Here is a 19,696-nt window from a genome sequence, read left to right on the forward strand (position 1 = left end):
AGTATTTCTGTGATTTTTTGGTTAGTTGGGATTAACATTTATTAAAAGAAGAATCCATGTCTTTGGTATGATTACTTCTGTTCAACAAGGTGTTTTGGACTGTTTAATATATATTTATGGTGACTTATAACTTGGCCATCGCCATCACATAGCATGCTTTGGGGCTAAAAAGGATAGAGGAGTTAAGATAGGTGATTTGGGGACAGGGCGTAGACATTTCCTGAGGGCTCACAAGGTGTCTAGGTGTCTTATATACAGTATTTCATTACAGTATTTTGTTGACTCCCAGCAACAACCCTAGGAGTTGGGAAATATTCCCATCTTACTGATGAGGGAAACAGACTTAGCATGGGCAACTTTCCCAAGGTTTTGGAGGAGTTGGGATTTGAAACTACTTCTGTTCACACTAATCTAACCTAAAACTCAGGTTAGTGTTAAATGAATCAGTCAGTTACAGAGATAATTGCTTATCAATAGCGAGTAATTTTATGGATCATGCTTACTATGTGTATTTTATGCAAAAAGTATAAAAATCTCCTTTAAGGGATATTTTGCTTAATGACATTCCAATGGAAATACTTTTTTCCAGAGACCATCCTCTTTGAGACCGAAAACACTGATGTTGAAGAGCAGTTCACTCTGTATTTCTTTTCCTTCACCAGGAATCATTCTGCCACCCGGAGAGTTAGGCTGAACAAGTCTCTTTTCCATTAACTCCACTGTAGTGGCTCTTAGAGAATTTTGAGGAGAAATTGAAGGTGGGAATTGGAGGTTGTTGGCAGGAACACATTCTTCTTACCTGTCCTCTTACACGGCAAAATGCGTTAGATAGCTCATCCTCACTGCTTCATCAACAGTTGTGAATAATTGTATATTTCATTTGCATTACTGTATTCAGAATTGATTTTAACTATAACCCTTTCTAACTATCCAGGACCATCCATTTAAACTTAGATTACAAATCTAAAATTTTAATTTCCCCAGATTTTTCTCTCATTCAAGTTCATGTTTTCCTGTTATTATTGACCATCATTTTAATGTTTAATTGCTTTATATCCTGACTTGGGTAGCAAGTCAATATTACTGTTTTTGCGTTTTCAAAAATTGTATATCACCCCAGGGCCTTCATGTGTGGTCATTTCTCATCCAAGTTCTTACCAGATCCACTTTCCAGGCCAGTGGATTCTTTGATCAGTACTTGTGTTGATCAGTAGTGATCTTAGACACTAATAACTTATATGTTGCTGTCTCTTTAAGTATTTGTTACCACTTTTCTCCCTTACAAGAGCTAGTGGTACCTGTCTGAGTACAGATACAACTCCTTCCCAAACACACCAAACCACATATTGGGAAATATGCCATAGGCCTGCCCTAGCCAACTTAGACGGTCCCAGCCATAAACAAACCAGCGGGATCCAGAGTTATCGATCTGTGCACTACCCTCAAAATTGCACTGAAATACTTCCTATCAAGTATACTGGCAGTTATTTTTTCCTGCAGGGTTCTTCTGGTCCTCATCTTCCTCCAAGAATTACCTAGACAAGTGTCATTCCTCCTGCTTTTCATACCTCCAAAACCTGCAGTTTCTTATATATACTGTTTCCAAAATACTGTTTTCCTTTTAAGTGGGATTGTGTACTTCCTAGATCCATCCTCGGATGAGCTGTCCTAATAGGCCTTGGCAAACCATTTCCTTCTTTTTACCTATCCTGGGCTTCCTTACGTACCCAGTTACTTAGATGTCTCATTATTTAAAACCTTATATGGAATCCCAGCTCTCCCAGAAACATCGTGACAGGCCATAGTATTAGTTTTCCTGGCTGGCTTCTAGAGATTGAATTACTATTTCAGCTAGCTTTTTCAGGGAAGAACTTTCTGGTCAGAAAATACCACCTAATATTGTAGTGCCTGAAGAACCTCTCTTGTACCCTGAGATTCGTGTCTTTCCAGCTTCCGCACTAATCATTTATAATCATAAGTGTATCTGCCCAAACGCAAGAGCTCCAAGATCAAGCCTGCCTTACTCCCAGAGTTCCTTGGTATTTTTTAAACTGCTACAGACTTTTTGTAATTTGAGAAACTTCTTTAGTTTACAATGATGACCCAGGCAGAAGAGATTCCTAAGAAGTGGTTTGTGAAAAGCTCCAATAAGGAGGAATGTGGAAGAAGGTCCAAGTAGTATCCTTGGAGTAGAGAACATAGCAAGCTGGCCTGTCAGCTGTGCATCTGTAATTCAGCCTGCATTATTCATAATGTAACTGAAGCTTGGGGGTGGGGAGGTAAGAATAGAAAAAACGGATTCATGTTACAATGTAGCAGGTGCAGAAGATGGAAAATGGCCCAGTCCATTGAGACCCCTCTGGCCTTCCCATACTACTCATGTGTGCATTTGAGGAAGGAAGAACAGTTCATGTGAGAAATTGAACAACAACAAACCTATCTTCCAGACTTTCTCAGACATACCAGATCTTATGGGGTGCGTGCCATTTCTGGCATGCAGGAATTCTGGATATGCCAGGTGTGTTTGGCTGCTTAACTCCACTAAAAGGGAAATGGCTCTGTTTTGTACTGTGGCAGTTGGCAAAGGACTTTGACCTCTGTATTCCAATTTGTACAGGGAAAACTGCAGTCTCAACATGCAGGTTCCTGGGCATAACCAGCGGGTGGTAGGGAAATGACAGCGTTTGTGTTAGACACTCGATTGTGCTAGAAGCTTGATATTTTATGTGAAGCTTGGTGTTTTATGTGAAGTGTCTTATAGCTTATTGTCACCAAGTAATGCTGTAAAGTTCAAAAGTTAGTCTATTAATAGAACTGTCAGTCAGTAGAGATCGGGAAAATTTTTACACCCAGGCCTCTGAGAGCAGATCTGCTGAATCTTTCCTAGCTATTAATAGACGGCTTAGGAGTTCCCACCAGTAGAGTATGGTGGACCTTAGGAATGAACATTTTCCAGAAAGATTAAAACACTTGGTGATTCCTTTTTACTTCCCCAGAAAGCTAGTTAATCTTATTTCATATCATTTGAACCATAGCCAATATTTCATACTCTAAACATTTAAGTGTGCTTTTTTACACTTCTGCAATATAATTCTAAGCATGGTGTAACAATTCTCATTTGGGCTGAGTTACAGTCAGGAGCGAGATGGTTTGGTATATATAAAATGGAGCTATTCTTAGGAAATGAGACTATTGCATGAGGTTATAGGGCAATTTATAATTATAACTTGCTAAGTGAAAGATAATTCCTGACTGCAAAAGGGCATGAGGGAACTTATTGAGACGATAGAAATGTTCTACATCTTGATTGTGGTGGTGGTTACGCAATTGTTTACATTTGTCAAAACTCATTCAGTTGTACCTTTAAAATTGCTAAATTAACATTGCATGTAGTTATACCTCAGTAAAGCCTCTTTCTTTCCGTCTTTCTTTCTTTCTTCCTTTCTTTTTTTGAGACGGAGTTTCGCTCTTGTTGCCCAAGCTGGAGTGCAATGGTGCGATCTCAGCTCACTGCAACCTCCCCCTGCCGGGTTCAAGCGATTCTCCTGCCTCAGCCTCCTGTGTAGCTGGAATTACAGGTGCACACCCCCATGCCCGGCTAATTTTTTGTATTTTTAGTAGAAATGGGGTTTCACCATGTTAGTCAGGTCGGTCTGGAGCTCCTGACCTCAGGTGATCTGCCCACCTCGGCCTCCTGAAGTGCTAGGATTACAAGCGCCTGGCCTGTAAAGCCTATTTCTAAAAAGAAAATGGTAAGAGGGACAGCAATGCAAAAAGAAAAAAAAAAAAGAAAATCTGACTCAGAAACAATACCATAGGCTCTGAAAGGAAATCCCTACTAATTGTTTCTCGAATTTTAGGGACCCATTTGAGGGACCAGAACTTTCTGATTCCTAAGACGAGCATATTTTCAGGGAGCTCAGAGTTATGAAAAGAAATGGAATGTGATAAAGAATAAACCGGCCGGGCGCGGTGGCTCAAGCCTGTAATCCCAGCACTTTGGGAGGCCGAGACGGGCGGATCACGAGGTCAGGAGATCGAGACCATCCTGGCTAACACCGTGAAACCCCGTCTCTACTAAAAATACAAAAAACTAGCCGGGCGAGGTGGCGGGCGCCTGTAGTCCCAGCTACTCCGGAGGCTGAGGCAGGAGAATGGCCTAAACCCGGGAGGCGGAGCTTGCAGTGAGCTGAGATCCGGCCACTGCACTCCAGCCCGGGCTACAGAGCAAGACTCCGTCTCAAAAAAAAAAAAAAAAAAAAAAAAAAAAAAAAAAAAAGAATAAACCATCAACTTTCTGTTTAACTTGTCTTTGTCTTGTTATTGCAGATCAAAGGCAGAAATGAGACATACCTGCCGTGGTACCATCAACCTCGCCACAGCCAACATCACTGTGGAGGACTCCTGCAACTTCATCATTTCCAATGGGGGCGCTCAGACCTACCATCTGAAAGCTAGTTCAGAAGTTGAGCGGCAGCGCTGGGTGACGGCCCTGGAACTGGCCAAGGCCAAAGCTGTGAAGATGCTGGCAGAGTCAGGTCAGGAGCAAAGAACACCTGCCTGGGGAACTTTCTGTTTGCCCCTTTTATGCACAGATTTTGTTTGTCATCGTTATGCTGTGTCATTTGATTATCACCTATATCCTAGATGTCTCAAGCTTCTCATCTTCATGCAGTATTTCTGCTGGAGTGATGGTTCTCAACCAGGGTTGATTCTCTTCCCCAAGGGACATTTGGCAATGTCTGGAGACATTTTTGGTTGTCACAGCTGAAGGGAGGGAGCTGCTATGGCATCTAGAAAGTAGAGGCCTGGGATGCTGCTGAACCTCCTATACTATGCCAAACAGCCGCCAAAACAAAGAATTATCTGGCCAAGGTTGAAAAATTCTGTCCTAGAGGCATAACAGTTGTTCTTTTGCCTTTTAATTGGCTACCTTAAAATTTTGAGAAATAATGATTTTATTGCTGGGTCAGTCTTGGGAGTATTATACCTCACAATTTGGAGCTATTCATGCTTTTTCTCCTGATATGTTCTTACCTAACCCTTTGTTAGTTAAGCTGAAACAATTTTAGTAGACTGCCAAAAACTGTATATGTGATATTTTCTATGAAAAATCTTCATTTTGCTGCATTAGTTAACTAAAAGGAGCAATCAAGTTATGTTTTGATTATTCTTCAAGGAAAATGGTAGGATTTTCCCCTGATATGTTGATAGTTTAATCATACTGAGCTTGTTTACCTAGCATCGACCAAGATGGTCACCTGCTGACTTTGTTATCTTATCCCCTGTCATTTCCCATACTGTATGTTCATTCATCAGTGAAAGGAGAATTCATTGGTTTGTAAATCTTTGGTAGTAAGTTATATTTTGACTTTGGCCCTGTCTCTCTGTCTAGCATAAAGGACAGATCTTTTTTTTTTTTCTTGCTTTGATTTTAGTGTTGATGTTAGCTCCTCCAAAGGAAGTGACACTGCTAGAAAACCAGTTTGCAGTTATGAAATGTTGAGTATGAGAGGTACAACATAGCTTCTATACTTGACTTATTATTGGAGAGCTATTTAAAGTGAGTTTTTGCATTATTTTCATGGTGGCTTTAGTCATGAAGTTTCTGAGCTCTCTTTCAGAAGACAAATTGATGGCCTTTTTTGTGATGTGGACTTTGTCTACAAAGAGCTAGACTGTGATTCTCAACTCATTTAATACAGGTCCCATCAGTCACCTATCAGATGTTAGTGGATTTGCAATAATAGTTAGCTTGGACTAGATAGGAATCCTCAAGCTAGAGTTAAAGAGCTCAGTAATTAATTCCCAATTCCGAGAGCCTTTCAGCTTTTCCATTCTGTCTTGTGGGTCAGTGGTGTTCAAATTTCAGTGTGTATCAGTTACCTGGGCAGCTTATTAGAAAGGCAGATTCCTGGGCTTTGCCTCACACCAGCTAAATCAAAGTCTCTAGGGGTGGGCCTAGAGACTCTGCCCCTTTGAGAAGGGCCTAGGGTGTTTGTGGTGCAGGTGATCTGTGGACCACACTGTAGAGAAACCATCTGGTAATGGCAAGTTTTCAGTGAGTCAGAATGCACACAGCATGAGGAATGTTGGTTTGTTTCTGGACAGAGTAGGTAGGGTTCCAACTCTTACTCCTGGTTCTGGATTCATGTAACCTTTCTTTTCGTTCCTGCAGATGAATCAGGAGATGAAGAGTCTGTCTCACAAACTGACAAGACTGAGCTGCAGAATACCCTTCGGACCCTCTCCAGCAAAGTAGAGGACTTGAGCACGTGCAATGACTTGATAGCTAAGCATGGCACAGCTCTGCAGCGTTCCCTCAGTGAGCTAGAGTCACTGAAGTTGCCTGCTGAGAGCAATGAAAAGATCAAACAGGTCAACGAACGAGCCACACTCTTTAGGATAACATCCAATGCCATGATCAACGTGAGTGCAGATGGTGTCTGTGTGGCTTTTTGATTCATTCCCTCTTTGAAACATAATTCTCCCCAAACGCCTAAAAATTGTAATTGATAAAGCACAGAACATTAGGGCCTGCTTCACTGCTCAAGGGCTTTAAGTTACATTGTTTACTGCATGAAATAGAACAGGCTGTACAGATTGAATGACTTTCACGCTCTGCTTCAGTGATCAGGAGGTTTTTGCTTCAGCTGGAATCAGGAGTTCAGGGTTCCTGCACTGACTGCTCTACAACCACTAGGACATCTGATCAGTATTAGCTGAGTCCCTTAATTTCTCTAGGTTGTGATTTTATGTGTGTATTTATTTATTTATTTATTTTTGTCTCACTTCATCTGTTGGAACTAAAAGATCTCCCTAAGTCCATTGTCATGTTCTTTGAGCTTTAAGTTAGAGTCATCTCCTTACTTTACTAATGCATTCAGGCATAAAGGGTGGTAAGTGAGGCTAGATCAGGTACTAGTGAGAACCTTATAATACTAGTTATTCCCATCTTTAGTCCTTGAATTCAAGGATAATTTTGGTGATAAGACAAAATATTCAACTTTGGGCACCTTTCTTTAAATAGGGTGGTAAAACTTCAGCGTCCTTATGACTCCTAACTTGGGTGGCTGTTGTTGGTTTTCAGAATATTTTAGCTACTTGGGTGCAAGACTCTGAGTAAACAGAGCACCAATGGCATTACCGATGTATTGATATGTATGAAACGAATACATGTTTTAAACAGTGCTGCTTTTCCTCTACTGATTCTTGCCTGGCAGGTTGTTTTAGTTACCTTCTACATAAAAACACTCAAAGGCATTTCATAAGTGAGAAGAGTACTCTGTGAGAAATTATGCAGGGTAGATTTTTTTTCCTAATTAAGTGGGGTGAAATTACCTCTCTAGTGCCAGACTTTTGTTTTGTTTAGGGTGCTATGGTATGTCATAGTAAGATATATCATCTGCTTTGAACTAGTTTAGTTCATGTCACCCCTAAACGTCAAAGATATTTTCCCATGACCATGGGAAAGTATCATTTTTCTCATTTAACCCCTTTCTTACTTAGAAAGTTGTTATAACCTTTATTTTAACATCGTTTTTCTGATGTGTTTAACACTTTGTTCAGTGCTGTGATTCACAGAAGGTAAAAAGACATATTCTCCACTTAGGAACTGCAGGAAGATTATCTTCTAGGACTGACCAGTCAGCCATTCAGGGTGCCTGTGTTTCTGATGTCTGGTCGTGTATTCCTGGAGACTGTGTGTCTGGTTTTCCAGTCCCCTTGTGATCAGGAAAACCTCATTAAGTCATACAGTCAATTAAATAGTAAATACGTATACTTTTTTTTTTTTTTTTGGAGACGGAGTCTCGCTCTGTCGCCCAGGCTGGAGTGCAGTGGCCGGATCTCAGCTCACTGCAAGCTCCGCCTCCCGGGTTCACGCCATTCTCCTGCCTCAGCCTCCCGAGTAGCTGGGACTACAGACGCCCGCCACCTCGCCCAGCTAGATTTTTGTATTTTTTTAGTAGAGACGGGGTTTCACCATGTTAGCCAGGATGGTCTTGATCTCCTCACCTCGTGATCCGCCCATCTCGGCCTCCCAAAGTGCTGGGATTACAGGCTTGAGCCACCGTGCCCGGCCATACGTATACTTTTTAAATAAAACAACTCGGCACAATGGTCTCCTGAGAGTGAATGCCACCTTTTATCCAAATCAGGTGAACACCCCACTCCATAATTTTCTTTTTACTCTGATGTAAAAATTTTGCAAAGTAAAGCACCCTTTTATAAAACTAAAACTTTAGTTTCAATTGTTCTCTCGAAAATGTACTCATCTTTGTTCACTGGGGGACATTCTTCCCTAAGTTCTAAGTGTCCAGAGTTTGTGTTAAAGGGGATGATCTCTTAGAAGTCAGAGGTGAGTTCTGTTTTCATTCTTTACTCTCTTGCTGCACTGCCTATGCCCTTTTCCTAGCCACTTATTGTTTAAAATACACTTTTTTTTATCCCTGTGTTGTTTCCTTTGTACCTTTTAGATGATACCAGCAAGGCCTTGAGTATAATACACATGTTAAAAATTAACATGTTAGAGCATCACAGCTCCAAACTGGCAAAGTTATATCAAAGGAAGAATATATTTCACTCAACTTCTTCTTTAAAAATTAATTTAATTTTTGATTCAAGGGGCATGTGTGCAGGTTTGTTACATGGGTATACTGCGTGATGCTGAGGTTTGGGCTTCTAATGATCCCGTTGCCCAAGTAGTGAACATAGTACACAACAGGTAGTTTTTCAACCTTTGGTCCTCTTCCTCCCCACTTTTGGAATCCCTAGTGTTTATTTTTTCTATCTTTGTGTTGGTGTGTACCCAATGTTTAGCTCCCACTTATAAGTGAGAACACTTTTTTTTTTTTTCTGTGTCTGCATTAATTCACTTAGGATGTTGGCCTCCAGGTGCGTTCATGTTACTGCAAAGGACATGATATTGTTCTTTTTTTTTTTTTTTTTTTTTTTTTTTTTTGAGACGGAGTCTTGCTCTGTCACCCAGGCTGGAGTGCAGTGGCCGGATCTCAGCTCACTGCAAGCTCCGCCTCCCGGGTTTACGCCGTTCTCCTGCCTCAGCCTCCCGAGTAGCTGGGACTACAGGCGCCCGCCACCTCGCCCGGCTAGTTTTTTTGTATTTTTTAGTAGAGATGGGGTTTCACCGTGTTAGCCGGGATCGTCTCTCGATCTCCTGGCCTCGTGATCTGCCCATCTCGGCCTCCCAAAGTGCTGGGATTACAGGCTTGAGCCACCGCGCCCGGCCTTTTTTTTTTTTTTTGAGACGGAGTCTTGCTCTGTTGCCCAGGCTGGAGTGCAGTGGCCAGATCTCAGCTCACTGCAAGCTCCGCCTCCCGGGTTTACGCCATTCTCCTGCCTCAGCCTCCTGAGTAGCTGGGACTACAGGCGCCTGCCACCTCGCCCGGCTAGTTTTTTTGTATTTTTTTTTTAGTAGAGGTGGGGTTTCACCATGTTAACCAGGATGGTCTTGATCTCCTGACCTCGTGATCCGCCCATCTCGGCCTCCCAAAGTGGTGGGATTACAGGCTTAAGCCACCGCGCCCGGCCAATATTGTTCTTTTTTATGTCTGCTTCAGTTTCTTGACTGCTTAGGATAGAACTTTTCTAACTCTTAAAGTGAATCTAACCAGAGAAGTAAATTTGACACTTTTAATATATTCATCTGCCATCTATTGAGCATGAGCTGTGTTTCACAAACTTTGTGCTAGTGGATATTGCTGAGGGCAGATATGGTCCGTGTCCTCAGGAAGATCACTATTTAGTGAGGGTTGAAGAAGTAAAGGGATCATTAGGGACTATGCTAAGTGACTTGATAGAAATGAGCACAGGCCACTGTGGTATAGCACTTCGGAAGTATTTGGCTCAGACTAGGAAATTTCTCTAATTTCCTCAACTAACTTCTGAAGGAGCAGTGAGAGTCTTCCTATGAAGAAAGGCAAGCTAGAGCTTGGGGCCTGGAGGCCAGCTGCCTCCATGACCTATCTATGTAACTTGAGGCAACTTGCATCCTGTCCAACTGCCTCTGTGACCTAGCTGTATAACTCAGGGCAACCTGCATCCTCTGTGACATCAATTCCTTATCTGTAAATGGTAATGATACTAGTAGATACTTCAAAGGCTTGTTGAAAGGCTTGTTGAAAGACTTCTGTCAGATAATTGATGTGAAGTGCCTGACATATGATTATCTCTGGCAAATTTTAATTGCAGTCAGTATTACTAAATGGGAATGAGGCCAGGCATGGTGGCCTCATCCCAGCACTTTGTGAGGCCGAGTCAGGTGTATCACCTGAGGTCAGGAGTTCAAGACCAGCTTGGCCAACATGGTGAAACCCCATCTCTACTAAAAGAAATAAAAAAATTAGCCAGACATGGTGACTGAGGCATGAGAATCACTTGAACCCAGGAGGCAGAGGTTGCAGTGAGCTGAGATCACATCACTGCACTCTATAGCCTGGGCAACAGAGCAAGACTCTGTCTCATAAATAAATAAATAAATAAATAAATAAATAAATAAAATAAAATAAGATAAAATAAAATAAAAGGGAATGAGGGAGAAGCTTTGATCCAGGTACTGGTATGGGATATTCAGATCCATCCCTTTCCCCAGAGTCTGGAAACGGCTGGTAATTGACTATTAGTCAGGCAAGGAAGTAGCTAGCATGAGGCTTGGGAGGAGTTAATTGTGGGGGAAAGAAAGGGGTGCAGATCATACTAAGCTTGGTAGTAGTGGATTAGAAGATGAGACCAATTTTGATGCAGTTATAATTTTTTTCTTTTTTTTTGAGATGGAGTCTCGCTTTGTCACCCAGGCTGGAGTGCAATGGTGTGATCTCAGCTCACTGTAACCTCCACCTCCCGGGTTCAAGCATTTCTCCTGCCTCAGCCTCTCAAGTAGCTGGGACTACAGGCTCACACCACCATGCCCAGCTAATTTCTTGTGTTTTTAGTAGAGATGGGGTTTCACCATCTTGGCCAGCTGGTCTTGAACTCCTGACCTCGTGATCCACCTGCCTACGCCTCCCAAAGTGCTGGGATTACAGGCATGAGTCACCGTGCTTGGCCTTTTTCTTTTTCTTTCTTTTTTTTTTTTTTAGAGACGGAGTATTGCTCTCTCACCCAGGCTGGAGTGCAGTGGCACCATCAGAGCTCACTGCAGCCATAAGCACCCAGGCTCAAGTGAGTCTCACTCCTTAGCCTCCTGAGTAGCTGGGATTATAGGCAGAGCCGCTACACTCAACTTTTTTTTTTTTTTTTTTTTTGAGACAGAGTCTCACTTTGTCACCCAGGCTGGAGTGCAGTGCACAATCTTGGTTCACTGTAACCTCCACCTCCTGGGTTCGAGCAATTCTTCTGCCTCATTCTCCCAGGTAGTTGGGACAGGCACACATCACCATGCCTGGCTAATTTTTGTATTTTTAGTAGAGATGGGGTTTCACTGTGTTGGTCAGGCTGGTCTCAAACACCTAACCTTGGGTGATCTGCCTGCCTCAGCCTCCCAAAGTGCTGGAATTAAAGGTGTGAGCCACTCTACCCAGCCTCTTTTTAAAATTTTTATATCTTTTTTGAATTTTTATACAGAGATGGGGTCTTGTATGTTGTCCAGGCTGGTCTCAAACTCCTGGCCTCAGGTACTCCTTTTGTCTTGGCCTTCCAAAGTGTTTTATATACGTGTGCCACCATGCCCAGCTTATGATGATAATAACACCTTATTGAATGTTTATTGTGAGCCTAATATGGTTCTAAGTGCTTACATGTAAAACAGCAACTCTATGAGGTACTCTATTGTTATTATTTGTTTATGGAAAAGGAAGATGAGGCACAGAGAGGTAAAATAACTTACGTATGTTTGTACAGCTAGATAGTGGGAAGGATCTGTGATTTGAGCCCTACCAGTCCAACTCCAGAGTATGCACTCTGTACTGTTTCTGAGTATGGAGGATGGCAAGATGTGTACAGATTTTTTAAATATTAAAGAAGAATCAGTAGGACTTGATTACTGGCTATGAGGAAGGAGACAAAAGTAAGACAAGGATGCTCCTTAATTTTCTGGCTTGGACAACTGGGAGGGCCCTGAAAGTTGGGTTGGGGAACATCAAAGGGAAAAGCAGAGATAACATAGGAAACTGATGAGGCTGGGCGTGGTGCCTCACACCTGTAGTCCCAGGTGTGGATCCCTTGAGCCTGGGAGTTGAAAGACTAGCGTGAGCAACATGGCAGAATCCCATCTCTATAGAAACTACAACAATTAGCTGGGCATTGTGGCTCATGCCTGTAGTCCCAGCTACTTGGGAGGCTCAGGTAGGAGGATCAGTTGAACTTGGGAGGTTGAGGCTGCAGTGAGCCATGATTGTGCCACTACACTCCAGCCTGGGTGACAGAGCAAGAACATGTGTTAAAGAAAAAAACAAACAAAACAAACAAACAAACAAAAACGGAAGGTGATGAGTTCACTTTGGGACGCATTAATTTTGAAGTTACTTTGAGCCGTTGAATAGGGAGTTGGATATTCTATTCTGAATCTCAGTGAGGGCTGGGCTAGAATTACTGATTTAGTAACCATTAACCTATAGGCAATGGTTGAAACCGTGGGAGTAAATATCCTGTTTACCTTTTAGCTTCTCTATATAACAGGGAACAGCCTTTTAAGCTTACGTTGCTTGCCTCCTTCCTTTGTTTATTTATTAAGCAAACTTTATCAGGTCCCTGTTATGTACAGAGCAACTAAATTAGGAGCTGGAGATCTATATATGAATAAGCTCAAAAATGTGTCTTTAAATTGCATATGATCCATCTGGAGAGAGAGAAAATCAGTCACGATACTGCCGTGCATGTGTAAAATAGAAGTTTGTGCAAAATGCAATGGAAATGTAGAGAAGAGACTGGCTGCTTATGAGACTGGTGGGGAGGTGTCACAAAGTAACATTTGCCATAGATCTTAAAGAAATATTTCCCCTTTCTTAGAAACAGGGGATAGGGATGGGCATTCTAGGTAGAGTGAATAGCATATGCTGAAGTAGGCAGGCCTGAAAGAAATCTGTGTCCACCGCCAGGCACGGTGGCTTATGCCTGTAATCCCAACACTTTGGGAGGCCGAGATGGTTAGATCGCTTGAGTCCATAGGTTCGATACCAGTCTGGGTAGCATGGCAAAATCCCATCTCTACAAAATACAAATATTAGCCGGCCATGGTAGTACATACCTGTAGTCCCAGCTGCTCGGCGGGGCTGAGGTAGGAGAATCACGTGAGCCTGGCGAGGTTGAGGCTGCATTGAACCGTGATCTGCTTTCCACTCCAGCCTGTGCCCCGAAATCTGTGTCCAAGAAATGGTGAACAATTCAGTGTGGCTGCATTGTAGGGTGCAGTGCTAAGTACACCTGCCTGGCGAGGAGAATACAAGGCAGTATTGTGAAGGTCCCTTTATGTTCATAACCAGTAGTTAGTATTTGATCCTCATGTTAGTGGGGAGCCAGTGGAGGGACTTGGTATAATCATGTTTGTGGGTTTTTTCTCTAAATGCCTTCTTTGGTTTTTCAAGTAGGCTTCTAATATTTTTCTTTTTAACCCTTCTTCCTGCACACTGGGAGGCTCCTAATTTTTAAGGTCAGTTGTTTCTCTTAGTGACCAAAATAAAAACAAAATGAGTTTCCCCATACTAGACTACCTCAGTGTAGATTCTCTGTTCTTGGTGTCTGAATTCCTTAGCTTTCAGTTACTTGAGTTTAGTCAAGAATTTGTTGAAAGTAGTTATCCTGTGTGTGCACTCATCCTTCTTTCAGTCAACAGTTCTCTACTTTTGGTGCAGTTCACATACCTGCTCTTTCTGATGTTGCCACAAATACTTTGTCTAGGTTTACTGCTCACTTGGCGTTTGTTTGGTTCTTATGACCAGGAAAGTATAAAAGAACCGTGATAACCATATTTACTTTTTTTCTGGGTTTGACCTTGATTTCAGCATGGAGCTAGCTGTCCCTGATACCTTGGCATAAAAGGGAAAGTCTTTCATTGTAATTTGCCAGTTAAAAGTTCCCGGAATAAGGTTACTCAATGGGCTTGCAGAAGCCTGAGGGGAAACTGACTAGTTGAGGTGACACAGTCAACGCTTTCTCCATACAGGCCTGCAGAGATTTCCTCATGTTAGCCCAGACCCATAGTAAAAAATGGCAAAAGTCACTACAGTACGAAAGAGACCAGCGTATCCGACTGGAAGAGACCCTTGAGCAGCTGGCGAAGCAGCATAATCACCTGGAGAGGGCCTTCCGAGGAGCCACGGTGCTGCCGGCAAACACTCCTGGCAGTGTGGGTTCTGGTAAAGGTAAGACGCTTAGCTCTCAGGTAGCCTGGTCTAAGGTGAGCCAGATGGTTTTCTGCAGTTGATAGGAGAACTCCAAACTCTCCACAGTCACTGACTCGTGTGAAATGGAATTGGAACCCATTGATTTATTCTGGATTTTCCACTGCTTTCTACCATTTTTTGCTGTGTTTGTGGCTAGTGTTTAAAAGAACTTGCTCTATCAGACATTTAGTAAAGATAACCAAAGTCAACAAATGGGGCTTTTCTTCTTGTAGATCAGTGCTGCTCTGGCAAAGGGGACATGAGTGATGAAGATGATGAGAATGAATTTTTTGATGCACCTGAGATCATCACCATGCCTGAAAATTTGGGCCACAAGTAAGTTATCCTTGATTGTTGAAGAAACTAAACATATTTGGCCATCAAAAGGTTAAAAACATTTCAGTGAGAGTATTATAATTGTCAATATTCAGTCTGGGCCCTTTTCCTTTTTTTTTTTTTTCTTTTTTGTCTCAAGATCTGTTTGTAGAATGGGCCCTTTTTCATAAGTGAAAAAGTGTCAGCTTTTTTACATAAACAAATTCTCCAGAGATATTTAAATTCATTCCTGTTCTAAATGTTGTCATTTGATCACCCATCAGTAAGTTTATACAGTACACTTGGCATTCTGCTTTGTAAAGAAATGTCCAGGACCAAACTCTAGTTCTGGTTTTTGTTCTCATTCTCCTGTGTTTCCCATCCGTACAGACGTACTGGCAGCAATATCAGTGGAGCCAGCAGTGACATCAGCCTTGATGAACAGGTAACTCTTATATGGGAGTTGTCAGAGGTGAGGGACGTGGGTTGTGATTCCCAAGGAATTTTTTTTTTTTTTTGGTGAAGTGCTAAGAGAAACTGATTTTTTTTTTTCTTTTTTTAGCACGGGGGAAGGGAAGGTTATAAATACCAGGTTTTCTGTTCTTTGTGGGTGGTTGAATGGCTTTGTTTTTGCTCTCAGTACAAGCATCAGCTGGAGGAGACCAAAAAGGAAAAAAGAACCAGAATACCATACAAGCCAAACTATAGCCTCAATTTATGGAGCATCATGAAGAACTGCATTGGAAAAGAACTCTCTAAGATCCCCATGCCGGTAAGGCTCTTGTACACTGGAGCTGCTGCCAGGAGTTCCTCTCAAGCCTCAGTGGAAAGAGTGCTGATATGACAGCCCCACCCACTTGTGCAGCAGTGTGTGGCATGGTCTCTTTTACCTTTACAGTCATAAACTGTTCCTTAAATTTAGCTGCTTTAATTTTGGCTCTGGATCTGATATGTTCCCAGATCACCTAGAATCAGATGTGTATTTTCAGTAACAGTTATTTTTGAGCAAATTCCTATGCTAGATGCACTGGGGACATGCATGCAAAGATAAATACATCATAGTTTTTGTTTTCAAGAAGCATGTAGGCCGGGCGCGGTGGCTCAAGCCTGTAATCCCAGCACTTTGGGAGGCCGAGACGGGCGGATCACGAGGTCAGGAGATCGAGACCATCCTGGCTAACACGGTGAAACCCCGCCTCTACTCTAGCCGGGCAAGGTGGCGGGCGCCTGTAGTCCCAGCTACTCGGGAGGCTGAGAAAGGAGAATGGCGTAAACCCAGGAGGTGGAGCTTGCAGTGAGCTGAGATCCAGCCACTGCACTCCAGCCTGGGCGACAAAGCGAGACTCCGTCTCAAAAAAAAAAAAAAAAAAAAAAAAAAAAAAAAAAAAAGCATGTAGTTTAAAAGAGACAGACATGAAAACAGGTAGAAAACATTATTTTCTGTGATAGTATTATGGAAAGTACAACACAGACAAAGGCTTAGGGAATACCGAAGCAAAAATCGTTCATTCAAACCAGAAAGATGAGGACCCTCCCCATGGCAAAGATGGTGTTTGGGCTGACCTCCCTGCCCCCTGTCATGTCTTCCTCCAGTCTGTCTACACTGTTGTCAGAGTGATTTTTGAAAAATGGCAAATATCAGTCCTCAGCTTAAAATCCTTTACTGGATCTTCATTGCTTTCAGCATAGTCCAGATACCTTAGGGGGCTTGGTAACTCCTCCCCATGGGCAAGGCTCCACCCCACATGTCCGGAGTTCTAGTCATTAGGATTACCTTCAGGCATCCTGTCCTTTCCCTCAGGGCATTTGTACATACTGCTCTTTCTGCATGGACTTCTGTCAGTTCCCTATCAACACTTGCCACCTTTTTTCTGCTGTGGCTAATACCCATTTCTTCAGGATGCAGCTATAGTGTGTCTTTTTCAGCAAACCTCCTCCAGTGCTTCCTATCAGGATGAAATGTCTCTCCTTTGTGTTCCAACAAGTTCTACTGTTTATGGTGTAAACAGTGTGTATCACTGCTTGCTCATGTCACACGTATTTTCTGGGTGCCTACTATTTGCCTGATGTTGCCCTAGTTTTCAGTTAGGTATAGAAGATATAGGTTCAATTTATTAAAGAAACAAATTCTTGAGGCCAGCTGTGGGGTTGGGGATGCAAAAACAAAAAAATCAGAATATATCAGTTTAAGCCAGGGCTCAACAAACAGCATAATAGTTTGTGATGTGAAAATTAGATAAAATTCAGATGTTAACATCCATGACGTTTTACAGGAGCATGGTGATACTCTTTCATTTACATATCATCTGCAGCTGCTTTCATCCTACAACAGCAGTGTTAAGTGGTTGTGGCAGAGACCATATGGCCCTCAAAGCCTAAATATTTACTATCCAGTCCTTTACAGAAAAAGCTGTCAACCCTCTGCCTTAAACAAATGTTGACTTAACTCATTATTGTGTTCAAGCCCAGAAGTAGGTGGTCCAGGGCTAGTGCCATACTCTGTGGTGTCAGGGCCAGGCTTCTTTCTATCATGGGGCTCTGCTGCCTTTGGCCTCAGTCCGCAGGCCCAAGTGGCTGCTCCAGCTTGAGTCTTCAGAGCCTCATTCCAGCCAGCCGGAAAACGGAAAAAGAGGAAAGGCTGTACCTTTTAAGGTGCTTCCTGGCTGGATGCAGTGGCTAATGCGTGTAATCCCAGCACTTTGAGAGGCCAAGGCAGGTGCATCACTTGAGGTCAGGAGTTCAAGACCAGCCTGGGCAAAATGGTGAAACCCTATCTCTACTAAAACTACAAAAATTAAACGTGCGTGGTGGTGCACACCTGTAGTCCCAGATACTTGGGAGGGTGATGCAGGAGAATCGCTTGAACCCAGGAGGCAGAGGTTGCAGTGAGCTGAGATCACACCACAGTACTCCAGCCTGGATGACAGAGCTAGACTCTGTCTCAAAAAACCAAGAAGATGCTTCCTGGAAGTTGCATAAATCACTATCACTTAAAGCTTTGTGGCTAAAACTTAGCTATATGGCCACAGGTAGCTGGAGAGAAGGCTAGAAATGAAGACTTCTGTTCTGGATGACATGACCTTGTAAAAAATTAAGGGTTCTACCAGTTGTAGAAGAAGGGAAGAATGGATAGTGGGGATGGGCAAGTGGCTACAGGTTTTGTCAAAAGCCAGCTACTTAGCATACAAAAATACAGAAGCATTCCCCCCTACCCTCTTGAAGCTATGGACCAATGTGTAGTTTCTGCCTCTTCATAGACTGCATTCCTCGTGATCAGGGGCTACATCTTGATAGTCTTTATATCCTCCATGCTTAGCCCTGTGCCTGGCATGTGTAAATCATTCAGCAGATGTCGAAGTAATTAATTAACTGGGTCTTGGAAAACAAATAGGTTTATGTATAAATACGTAGAATTTTTGTTAGAAAAGTATTGGTCTGGGTGCATCCTAACACTTGGGAGACTGGGGAGGACTGCTTGAGCCCAAGACTTCAAGACCAGTCTGGGCAACATGGGGAGACCTGTCTCTGCAAATAATAAAAAATTCGACTGGGCACAGTGGCTCATGCCTCTAATCCTAGCACTTTGGGAGGCCATGGTGGGTGGATTGCCTGAGCTCAGGAGTTCGAGACCAGCCTAGGCAACATGATGAAACCCTGTCTCTACTAAAATACAAAAAATTAGTGGGGCGTGGTGGCGCGTGCCTGTAGTCCCAGCCACTCGGGATGCTGAGGCATGAGAATGGCTTGAACCCTGGAGGTAGAGGTTGCAGTGAGTCGAGATGGTGCCACTACATTCCAGCCTTGATGACAAGCGAGACTCTGTCTCAAAAAAAATATATATATAAAATAATAATAAGTTAGCCAGGCATGGTTGTGTGTGCCTGTAGTCCCAACTACTTGGGAGGCTGAGGTGGGAGGATCACTTGAGCCCGGGAGGTTGAGGCTACAGTGAGCCATGATCTCACCACTGCGTTCCAGCCTGCGTGAGAGCGAGACCCTGTCTCAAAAAAAGGTTGACCTTCAGGTAAGAAAAGGCCATGAGTAACCTTAGGATAAACCTAAAATAATAATTAGTTTATTGGGGGCTTGAAAAGATTCCCCACTTGCCTGGAGTATTAGGTGCCTTGAAGGGAGTAGTGGGAAAGTGGACTGGAAAGGCGTGTCATTGCAGTCTCAGAAATGTAGTTTCTGCTTAGAAAGAGCTTCTGGTGCTGGCCGGGCACAGTGGCTCATGCCTGTAATCCCAGCACTTTGGGAGGCCGAGGCGGGTGGATCACGAGGTCAGGAGATCGAGACCATCCTGGCCAACCCGGTGAAACCCCATCTCTACTAAAAAATACAAAAATTAGCCGGGTGTGGTGGCAGGCACCTGTAGTCCCAGCTATTCGGGAGGCTGAGGCAAGAGAATGGTGTGAATCCGGGAGGCAGAGCTTGCAGTGAGCTGGGATCGAGCCGCTGCACTCCAGCCTGGGCAACAGAGTGAGACTCCGTCTCAAAAAAGAAAAAAAAAGCTTCTGGTGCCATGCGCGGTGGCCCACACCTGTAATCCCAGCACTTTGGGAGGCTGAGGCGAGCAGATCACTTGAGATCAGGAGTTTGAGACCTTCACCATCATGGTGAAAACCCATCTCTACTAAAAATATAAAAATTAGGCGGGCATGTTGGCGCACGCCTGTAATCCTAGTTACTCGGGAGGCTGAGGCAGGAGAATTGCTTGAATCTGGGAGACAGAGGTTGCAGTGAGCCGAGGTCGTGCCACTGCACTCCAGCCTGGGCAACAGAGTCAGACTCTGTCTCAAAAAAAAAGAAAAAAAAGAAATAGCTTCTGGGTCTAGGTGACTTCTCTGTCCTCCTTTACCATTAGTTCCCTTGTTGATACTGCCTTTAGGAATGTACAATCCTGTACCTGTTTTGCCCACAGATCAAGTCTTCACCCTTCCCCTACTCTGGGCTGTGACACAGGAAAACTAATCCCTCTAGGAAGTGTTTTTTCAGGCTGCCGTGGCTACTGGAGTCTGGCTGGACTTCACTAATGCAAGATACCA

General features: G+C 43.2%; 1 protein-coding gene across 2 annotated transcripts in view; it reads left to right on the top strand.

Annotated features, from left to right (window-relative positions):
- OSBP (oxysterol binding protein) overlaps positions 1–19,696 on the top strand; it is a 42,678-nt gene that overhangs the window by 1,143 nt on the left and 21,839 nt on the right. Inside the window, exons 2-8 of one of the 2 annotated variants that reach the window (XM_077960446.1) lie at positions 3,456–3,578; positions 4,330–4,538; positions 6,179–6,429; positions 14,117–14,315; positions 14,570–14,672; positions 15,042–15,096; positions 15,292–15,423. In XM_077960446.1, the coding sequence (XP_077816572.1) occupies positions 3,456–3,578; positions 4,330–4,538; positions 6,179–6,429; positions 14,117–14,315; positions 14,570–14,672; positions 15,042–15,096; positions 15,292–15,423 (1,072 nt within the window). 2 annotated transcript variants of the gene reach the window in all.

Source organism: Macaca mulatta, chromosome 14 (assembly GCF_049350105.2).
Source record: "Macaca mulatta isolate MMU2019108-1 chromosome 14, T2T-MMU8v2.0, whole genome shotgun sequence".
NCBI classification, from domain to species: Eukaryota; Metazoa; Chordata; class Mammalia; order Primates; family Cercopithecidae; genus Macaca; species Macaca mulatta.